At 37.4% G+C, this 9,908-nt stretch overlaps 2 protein-coding genes across 3 annotated transcripts; one reads left to right on the top strand and one right to left on the bottom strand.

The window, feature by feature from the left end:
* The first annotated feature begins 288 nt into the window (after window positions 1–288).
* LOC126713476 (FHA domain-containing protein PS1) lies at window positions 289–4,602 on the top strand. 2 transcript variants are annotated; one of them, XM_050413229.1, is made up of 7 exons: window positions 290–775; window positions 862–1,067; window positions 1,189–1,260; window positions 1,452–3,326; window positions 3,408–3,543; window positions 3,644–4,023; window positions 4,121–4,602. In XM_050413229.1, the coding sequence occupies exons 1-7, from the start codon at window positions 517–519 to the stop codon at window positions 4,361–4,363; spliced, it is 3,171 nt and encodes a 1,056-aa protein (XP_050269186.1). In that variant the 5' UTR covers window positions 290–516; the 3' UTR covers window positions 4,364–4,602. The 2 variants fall into 2 exon arrangements, with proteins under 2 accessions (XP_050269187.1, XP_050269186.1); XM_050413230.1 differs by lacking the exon at window positions 1,189–1,260 and having other exon boundaries at window positions 289–775.
* A 951-nt stretch (window positions 4,603–5,553) lies between these two features.
* Window positions 5,554–8,344, bottom strand: LOC126713477 (protein SENSITIVE TO PROTON RHIZOTOXICITY 1). The gene is made up of 2 exons (XM_050413231.1): window positions 8,180–8,344; window positions 5,554–7,309 (listed from the first exon to the last, which is right to left on the bottom strand). Exon 2 carries the CDS (start codon window positions 7,280–7,282, stop codon window positions 5,678–5,680), a length of 1,605 nt encoding a protein of 534 aa, XP_050269188.1. The 5' UTR covers window positions 7,283–7,309; window positions 8,180–8,344; the 3' UTR covers window positions 5,554–5,677.
* Window positions 8,345–9,908: the final 1,564 nt, after the last annotated feature.

Raw genomic sequence — 9,908 nt, 5'->3', positions numbered from 1 at the left:
ATAATGACCCTAAATTTTCTTACACATATTTGTAATTAAGGGAGCGAATTTCAAACTTTAACCATGGTAATATTTGAGAGTGAAGAGGCCAAAATTCAATTGACCCTATATTAAAAAAAAAAAAAAAAAAAAAAAAAAAAAAAAAGGCAATTTAAAGCAAATTGCAAATAAGAACAGAGTAGCCGTTAAGGTGTATTACAACGTTGCTCAAAAAAAAAAAAAGGTGTATTACAACGGTCACCTTTTCAAATATTCGAAATCGAAAGCCTCCAAAACCTTTCCAATCTCTCCATTTCCTCAAGTATAAATTGTATTATTTTAGAACAATTGTAAAATCCTCTCTCTCTTTCTGTGGAAATCCTGACGAATGGAAATTCCATTTTCATCCCTGATCCTCTTTGAAGCATAAAACCCAGAAAACACACAAATTCTTCAAACCCCAATTTCTTTATCTTTATCTCTCTCTCTCTCTCTCTCTCTCACCCAAGAAAGAAAAGAAAAGGCCAAAACCCCACCATGGCTGAAAAGAAAGAACAAGAAATGAAAATCCCAGTTTTCACAGTTCTTAAAAACGGTGCCATCCTCAAGAACATCTTCATTGTCAACACACCTCCATCACCAACCTCCATTTCCCAAGATTACGAAGAAACCTTAGTTGTTGGACGACACCCAGATTGCAATATCACCTTAACTCACCCCAGCATCAGCAGATTCCACCTCCAATTCCATTCAAACCCTTCAATCCAGCACCTTTCTCTCATTGACTTATCTTCAGGTATATAAGTCTCTATCTTTGTTTCTTTCTTTGATTTTGAGTATTGGGTTTTTGATTCTTGATGGGTGTCTTGACCTTTGTTGCAGTGCATGGGACATGGGTTTCTGACAAGAAGGTGGAGCCAGGTGTGCGCGTGGAGCTCAAGGAAGGTGACACTGTGAGGGTTGGTGGCTCCAGCAGAGTCTATAGGCTGCATTGGATTCCTTTGAGCTGCGCGTATGATTCCGAAAAGCCATTTGTGCCACCAGCATTTGAAGACAAAGAAGACGAAAATGCGGAGGACATTTATCAGGTAAGGCAGTTCTTTGCTTTTACCAGCAACAAATTTACAATACCCACAAGTTGTTTGTAAGATTGTTCTTGAATTTTTTTTTTTTACCTTTTTTTTTTCCTAATTATTGGGGATGTTTTAGGATGTTAAATCTTTGTCTATTGAAGAGAGAGATTCATTGGTAGTGGAAGGAAAAGAGGAAAATGAATATCAGGTGAGATTAGATTGCAGATTGTAGATTTTTTTTTTCTTTTCTTTTTGATAGTTGTATGTTACAATGGGGGATGAGGGATTTGAACCCTGGTTCTCTTTATTGAGCTACAAGGCTCTTGGCCAGATTTTTTTTCTTGCAAAATGAAGTTGATTTTCCTTTTATCTTTGAATGTTCTTTTTGGGTTTTTACAGGATGAGAATTCTTTGTCAGTTGAAAATAGAAAAAATGAATCACAAGATTTAAGTTTGGTGGAGCTAGAGTCTTTATGTTTTAATGAGAAGTTGGAACTTATTGCGAAGAAAGAAATAACATCAGCACCACCATTGCCTGAAAACATGGTATTTGATGAAATGGAAGGAAATGAGAGCTCATCAAGAATTGATCATGAACTGAAGGAAATTTTTGGCCTTTGGTCTGGGCCCTTGGAACCTAGAGCTGAATTGGTGAACTTGTCTTTTCCTGTTGGGGGAGAAGTTATATCAGAGAATGAAAATCGACAATTGGAGGAAGAAAGTATGAGCTCAAAACCTCATTCTGTCACGGAAGTGTTGTCTGAAAGAGATGCGCCTGAGAGCTCCTTAATAAGTTCAGAGCAAGAATTTGAGCTTTCAGTAAATAGAGGTTCTCCAATTTATGTTCACGACGAAGATGAAATGCATTCTGTGGCCGAAGTACCTAAAGAAACTGAGAACATCTCATTGGGAAAAGACCGTAGCTATTGGTCTGGACCTCTAATGATGGAGAACTTGTCTTTGCCGGTTGAGGGAATTCCTGTAGTGACTAATAATCAACAAGTCAATGAAGAAAACCAGACCCCACAGTCTATCTTGGCTTTGCAATCACCATCTAATGGAGGAGTGGAAGAAAATGGCACAACAGAACAAGAAATGAACTTGCTGCTGAGCCTGGAGTATGCATCTTCTGATGAAGAGGGCAATCCAGAAGCTGAATTACTTGAAGAAACCAAAAACCATAGTGTATCAAGGAAGAGCAATGAAGTGATGGAAATATCGGGCCTTTATTCTGTACCCATTGCAATAGAATCTGCTGATTCATCTTTGTTTGCTGGGGAAATTCTTGTAACAGTTCTCTCAGAGTTTACAGAAAACAAAGAAAGCCAGAGTCCACAATCTGTTGTTAATGCAGCAGGACTATCTGAAGTAAAAATATCAGAAAGTGCCCCATTACAATCAGAAGAAAAATTGAATTCACGTAGCATTTGGTCAAGAAGAGGTAAAGTTGCTAGTGTTCCTCTGATTCGAACAGGTGAGAGTAGGAGTGAGATCATCATGGCTGGCAGTGATGCTGAAGTTGGAACACATAATCGGGAGAATACAGAAAATAAATCAATTTCAAAGGCTCTTTTCACTGGTTTAGATGAGGAAGAAGAAATCTTTACCCCAAATAAGGAGAATTTCACCCCAAACACTCTTTTAGTGAAGTCCTTGAAAAAGAACAGTAAGGTAGAAGAAATTAAGCACTCAAAGGCTCTTTTCACTGGTTCAGATGAGGAAGAAGAAATCTTTACCCCGAATAAGGAGAATTTCACCCCAAACACTCTTCTAGTGAATTCCTTGAAAAAGAACAGTAGGGTAGAAGAAATTAAGCACTCAAAGGCTCTTTTCACTGGTTCAGATGAGGAGGAAGAAATCTTTACTCCAGATAAGGAGAACTTCAGCCCAAACACTCTTCTGGTTAAGTCCTTGAAAAAGAAGGTTACAGTAGAAGAAACTAAGCACTATAAGTCATGCAGATCATCCTCGTCAAAGGTTACTTTCAGCCCTGGTATCCATCCAGAAGAAGACATGACTGCCTCTTTAGACAAACAGAACCATACACCAAAAGTTCTCCAAGAACGGAAATCAGCTAGACCAACCTCAAGAAATCGAGTTAGGTTGGAACAAGGGATAAAGAGGAGATCAGATAGGGTTCCCTTTCAATCTTTACTTGGGAAGTCAACAGGCAAAAGCAGATCAGAGGCTTCAGTCCCTGACACTGCAATGGGAAGCTGCAATTCTGTCACCAGTACTCAAACAATGGTGAAGAAGGTCACTAACATCTCTTCTGTAAGTTGTTTAAAATTAAATGCTACATCTGTTTAATAATTTACTCCCATGGTATTAAGTTGCTCTTTACATCATTTGCAGAACAACTCCAATGGAGAGGCTGGGAGAAATTGGAATATGATAGTGGACACTGCTACTCTTCTGAACAAGGAGTCAAGGAAGACATTACATCTTTTGCAGGGTCTTAAGGGAACTCATTTGATCATTCCAAGAATGGGTAACTAAATTATTTATGCAGTTCTCTTATTTAAATTTCACGATCTCATATTTACTCAACTAGTTCTTCTTCCTACAATTGATGATTTTTTTTTAATCAGTCTTAAGGGAATTGGATTGTCTGAAGAGACGTGGCAGTCTGTTCAGAAGAAGAACAGAGGCTTCTTTGGTATTGGAATGGATTGAAGAATGTATGGTGAAAACAAAGTGTTGGATTCATGTGCAGAACTCAATTGAGGAGGCAAGGGCAATTGCTCCTACCCCTCCTGCTACTCCTCAATCTTGTTTCAGCCAGGGGTTTTCTTGTGGGAAACCAAGCTCGATGCCATTTTCAAGCCATTGGAATTTAACAGAAATTGTTTCACCAACAGAAGATGACCACATCCTTGACTGTGCTCTTTTATACAGGAAAATGAAGAATGATGGACGTCTTGTCCTTCTCAGTGATGATGTTACACTGAAAATCAAAGCCATGGCAGAGGTACTATCTCTGCTAATATAATGCCCTCCCTCCCCTAGCTTTCTTTCCTTTTGCACTATATGAACTCTGGAATTATATTTTCTGTTTGCTTTTGCAGGGTTTGATCTGTGAGACAGCACAGGAATTCCGTGAGAGTCTGGTGAACCCCTTCTCTGCCAGGTTCTTGTGGGCTGATAGCTCTCCCAGAGGGCTTACATGGTCTTACAAAGATGATATAGTTTTAAGGGAGCAGTATTATCGCTGCCCCTTAAAGAAGTCCGCCAAAGGAGAAAGTGCAAAGGGTTTGAAGCTCATTCTGCATCATAATTCTCATTATGGGCAGATTTATTCAGTCAGATAAACAATTCAGTCTGTATTTTTTTCTTTGTTTCCTTTTTGGGATGATTCAGCCTGTATTGCAGTAGTGGCTGGTACCTATAATATTCTTTGAACTAAATGATTATAGAAATGGAGCTCTTTAGGTCAATTTGTAACCTGGGATTATTGTTTTTCTGCTGCTACCTATAATATTCTTTGCACTAAATGATTATAGAAATGGAGCTCTTTAGGTCAATTTGTGACCTGGGATTATTGTTTTTCTGCTGGTGTCTACAAACAATGCTACTGATTTTGACTGTAATATTCTGGGACCAGATCTTCTGCTCTTGATAGATAGTTCTTGCTCTTCTTCAACCACTTGTCCGAGTGATGAAGTAACAGAACATCTGCGTAAATGTATGACCAATTTATTTTATTTTTTTTATTTTATAGTAAATGTATGACAACTTAGGCTTGAAGCATGGTTTTTGGATTATGCATACATTGGTATTGGTTTGTCTTCTATTGGCGGAAATCAAGGAATTTAGGCTAGTCACTTGATTATTTTTGGAGCCTTCTAAGGAAGTATTCACATAATTTCTCCAAGAATCACTCCTTTGTATAATTGATTTTGAAGTTTAAAATTTTCACTGTTTAGAGACCATGTTGAGGTAATCATATGATAGGCCATATAGATTTTCTTCCACTATTTCGTTTTCTTTCATCTTCAACAGATATAATTACATTTTTGGATTATTCACTTAAGGAACCTCTATAGGAAACCAAAGTACGAAAATAGGATATGAATGACATTTTTTAAAGGCTCTTCTTTTCTGGCTAGACTTGAAGGTTCTCGGGAACAAAGCGAATAGGGGTAACCAGGAAATCATATAAAAAACTGGTAAGTTGGTCAACCTTAACACATCTGACATTGGATCATTTAACAAGTCATGCCAATCTCTATCATGGAATGGATATTCTATGAGCATTTGGCATCTATCTAGTATGCTATGTACATCTTACAATGTAACTAGGTTTTCGATCACCTTAGGGGGCGGGGGGACGAGTGGGGAGTCCCAATACAGTTCTTTGGAGTAATGATACTCTAAATTTCAACCTATTCTGGCAGCCTGAGGTGCAGCTTCCAGAGTTGCTCATGCAGTTTGTAATTTTCTTCTTTGCTTTGTCTTGATGAACAAACAAATGGCCTTGGAATATACAATAGAGAAGCTATTAAAGAAAATCAATTTATTAAAGCTAATGAAATTAAATAGTACATGGGATCACAATCTTACAAAATATTACAGATACTAGGAACTTCAAGCCTGCAGCCAGTATAATTTGAGTTACATCAACATCACTCGGGATTATTAGAACTTGATTCTGCCCCAGTTTTCTGAGTGTAATTACAGGACCCTGGCACAGTGTAATTACATGACCCTGGTATAAGAAAAGATAAAGAACTCTCTGAATCTTCATATGGGGGTCGAGGGAACTCATGAAACCCACCAAAATTCCATGTATCAAAGTTCAATGGCGAGAAATATCCGGTTGGATCCTCAATATTTCCTTTCACATCAGCAGTATTTTGTACTTCATTCCCATTGGGAGCATTGGAGCCAAAATTGAAATTTATACTTCTGACCTTATTTATTGCTTCATTGCCTTCCCCTCGATCAGGTGGTACAGTTGGGCCTTTAGTTTCTTCAAGGGGAATGGCAGGAGTGTGTCCTTGGAAAAGAGCAATGTGTCCAAAAAGCTTGTCTTTCCTTGAGAATGTTGTGCCACAGGAACAAAGCCATTTATCCTTGCCACAATGCTTTTCATGAGTTTTGAGGTCTGCAATAACTGAGAATTTTTTGGTATTGCATCTGCTGCAAGTATAGCTTTTATCGCAATGAGTCCTTTTATAATGGTTTTTGACACATAGAATAGTCTTCAGAGGCTGAAACTTTTTGTGCTCCTTGTTCCGCTTGCAGCCAGCATATGGGCAGGAATACCTCTTAATAAGCATCGGTTCAGAGGTGGCCTCTTTATTGGGTTTTGCAAGGGCTGCTGGGGTTTTGTACTCATCCCCGTGACCACGCATGTGCATCCGTAGATTTGCATCCCGCTTGAAACCCTTCCCACATATCGTACAAAAGTGGGTGTGAGGTGCAAGGATTTCTTCTTTTTCTAACTGTAAGATTTCATAGGAACCAGGTGGAAGGTTCTCTCCTTCATCCGCATCTTCATCATCTTTTGATTCATGTTCTTCCATATTGTAATTTTGTTCATTCCCACAATTAACAGTTATATCCATCTGGTTAGACTGATCAGAAACCTTGCTTCCACCATTATTTTGCAGCTGAACACTGCCGTTCGGGCCTACTGTGGAAGGCAAGAAGAGCCCACCAAGCTGTCCAAGCTGTCCAGTAGGAGTAGTGCCGGAAAGGGGCTTCACAGATGGGAGAAGACTACCTGCAGTAGAGATCAACTGAACAATAATTGAAGTAAGATCAGCAGTGATGAGCTGCTTTTGCTGAGCTACAAGTTCATCTGGTCGCCCCAATGCTTGGCTTCTCCTGCCAACAATCAAATGCACTAAATCCTGGAGCTGATGTATCTTTTGCTCCAGGAAAGTGAGATTATTTAGCATTGCTCTTGGATCCCAGTCTTGGATTTTCTCTGTTTGAATTGTTCCATTCATCTGAACATCTTCTTCATCTGTAACCTTATTATGATTATTAGGGTTACAAGGAAGTGAAGATTGGGTTTCAGACCGTTGCTTGAAATCTTGGAAAGGTGGTTCAATTCTAGTGTTGTAATCTAACATGGAGGGATCCTCCCATTTCTGCTGAGAACGCTGAGAACTGGTAAGAGGTGTGTCATCGGAGGAGATATTCTTAAGTAATTCATTCCCTGAAGGGAAAGACTTTCCCCAGGTGTCTGCAGTTGGACATGGCATCTCTTTGTGATCCATTTCCAATCCTAATTGCACCTATCACAGCTGGAATATTGCGATGAATTAGACTATAGCAATCAAAATTCAGAAAGAAAAAACACTGCCACCACCATCATATTGCTCAATTAAGATTGCCCTTTTTTTGAGAGGGTTGGGGTGGGGGGGGGAAGGGGAAGGATAGAAAACTAGAAAACCTTAAGCATCAAATAGACAATATAACTACACAGAAATCACAATCTCACTCAGAAATTTAGACTCCCAATTCACTCTCTCAATCAATTTAGAGTAAGGACTTTATTATCATTCCATTTCTTTCGACCAAATTCATTCAGTTTCTTTATGTACTTATGGTAGGATAATAAGGATCCAACCTTCTCCCAGAAACTTAGTCATGAAATCATTACGTTGATCCTACCAATGATTACGAGCTACCCTTTTTCCATTAGAAGTCAACTTACTCACAGAAATTAAAAGCTTCTTCATTCAATTGATTGGCTTAAGTTAATATCCTAAGTATCCCCATAAAGGCTCAAACTTCAACTTGTTACTGAACTTAATTACCAAAAACTGTCATCTTTCTTCCATTTTAAGACTAATATAAGATCCAAAACCTAATTCAAATAAGGTTTGAGCTTAATCACTTAAAAGCCTCAATTTTATCCCTTTTGTAATTCAATCAAATAACCCCAAATTTCCAAAATTCAAACATTTCAGTGAAGGAAAATCAAGGATCTCAATATTTAGCCAATACCCATGATTACAAACTAAGAGTTAAGAGCTAATTAAGAACAACTTCAAGATATTATGAACATGTACCATGATAATAATAAAATTAAAAAAAAAGCTATACGTTTTTCTCAATAGAACCCTAGAAAGAGAAGTAACTCAAAGAAAGTGATAGAGTGAGATGCTCACCAGATTCAATATTGCTTGGATACCCTTTGTCTCCTCTGACTTGGGTTCTCAATCCATATGTTTCAAAGAGAAGAATTGAAAATGAAAATGGAACTCAGCTGAGTCTATTGTCTATATTATATATCAGCAAAATTTTGTGTTTACCATTTTTACCAAAAGGAAGTCTACCTGGAGTTTGTAACAAAAGTGGGGTCCACAATTTGTCAACCCCATCAATCTCAACCGTCCATAGGTTGGGTCAACATTGACCAATTGAGTGAACCCCATCAATCAGAGCCGTCACTTGTGGGACACCTCTTTTGAGGTTGGTGCAGTAAATCACAAACGTTGGTGGGTCACGACTTAGAGTTCTGATAAGATTGGTTTGTTTTTGTGTACTAGCTTTTGTTGTTTTACATAGCTAGGCTAAGAAAAAAAAAAGGAGAATCTTTGAAGCTTGATTGGTTATGAGATGGGTCCACACCAACTGGATGGTTCTTTAATTTTAAATTTTTAAATTTTTTTTCCTCTGATTCTGAGAAACGCATATGCAAATTTGACTTGGCTTTAAAAGTGTTTAACAAGTTGTTTTTTTCAACTCAGGACTTAAAATATAGTATGAGATAGTTTTGTTTGGGGGAGAGTTAACTGATAGGAAGGTACCAGGAAGTTACGCCACCGCCAGGTTCTACCAAACTACTGCCTTGTTTGCTCTTTTTATTATCAACAGATATATATATATATATATGATCTTATTTTTATATATTTTTGAAACATGAATATCTAGATATTTTTCGGTATGTGATTATTTCCGAGTACTCATATTACACACATTAAGTAATTATAAGAACATCTCTTATTGAAAATAGTCCTAAAATACTGATTAAAAGTTTTGAACTCAAAGCAGTTTATGAGGCTTGAAAATTACTCGACTTAAACATGAGTATTTAGAATTTTTAAGTATTTGATTATTTTCAAGTCCTTGTTTTACAACTAATTCCAAGATAGTGACTAAAAGTTTTAAACTCAGAGCATTATGGAGCTGACGAGGCCATGAAAACTGCAAGACCACATCTTGGGTTGTATGGATTATTTTTAAGAAGAAATAGGTGAGCTCTATTATATCATATTATATATATGCATAATGCAACACCTTCTCGTAGGTTCATGGGCGTGGCAGAGGACAAAAATTAAAGAAACAAGAAGAAATTTCTTCTTGTTTATTACATCTTCAAAGAACTAGTATCACTTGGGTGCAATCTAAATTGACAGACACGTGTTCTTTTTCATATCTTCTTGTAGGCATGTTATACAACGTAATGTTTGACTTGAGATCGAGATTATCCTTTGAGACTGAAATACTGGGATTCGAGGAATTTGTCGTTTTCGAATCTAAAAATCAAGTATGACGAGTAGGGATATCTCAGTTATTGCCGGTACAAGTGTTTGTTTAAATCGTTTAGACTCTGTTGAGTAATACTATAAAACTCCAATAATTTTGCTGCCACTATCATTGACTTTAAAATTATGCAGAACTTTAAAGAGTCACAATTCAATTTCTTTTTGAATTTTATACGCAAATAATTGAGTATACTAAGAGACTGACTTTTCAATTTAAAAACAAACAAAAAAAAAAATCCAAATGAGGGAGAAATTGAGCCATAAGTATTAAATTCACTCTTAAAATGTGATATGGATAGTTACTTTCGGTACACAATTGTGTTCAAATAGACAATAAATGAGGGAAGAG

The sequence above is a fragment of the Quercus robur genome, chromosome 2 (genome assembly GCF_932294415.1).
Source record: "Quercus robur chromosome 2, dhQueRobu3.1, whole genome shotgun sequence".
NCBI classification, from domain to species: domain Eukaryota; kingdom Viridiplantae; phylum Streptophyta; class Magnoliopsida; order Fagales; family Fagaceae; genus Quercus; species Quercus robur.
This window is presented reverse-complemented; position numbering and strand designations above follow the sequence as displayed.

What these genes read in the sequence shown, in the direction of transcription:
- LOC126713476 (XM_050413229.1), top strand. Translation starts at nt 517, where the DNA reads ATGGCTGAAAAGAAAGAACAAGAAATGAAAATCCCAGTTTTCACAGTT. An exon ending in ATGCGGAGGACATTTATCAG is followed by an intron (nt 1,068 to 1,188) that starts GTAAGGCAGTTC and finishes GGGATGTTTTAG; the next exon opens with GATGTTAAATCTTTGTCTAT. An exon ending in AAGAGGAAAATGAATATCAG is followed by an intron (nt 1,261 to 1,451) that starts GTGAGATTAGAT and finishes GGGTTTTTACAG; the next exon opens with GATGAGAATTCTTTGTCAGT.
- LOC126713477 (XM_050413231.1), bottom strand. Translation starts at nt 7,282, where the DNA reads ATGGATCACAAAGAGATGCCATGTCCAACTGCAGACACCTGGGGAAAG.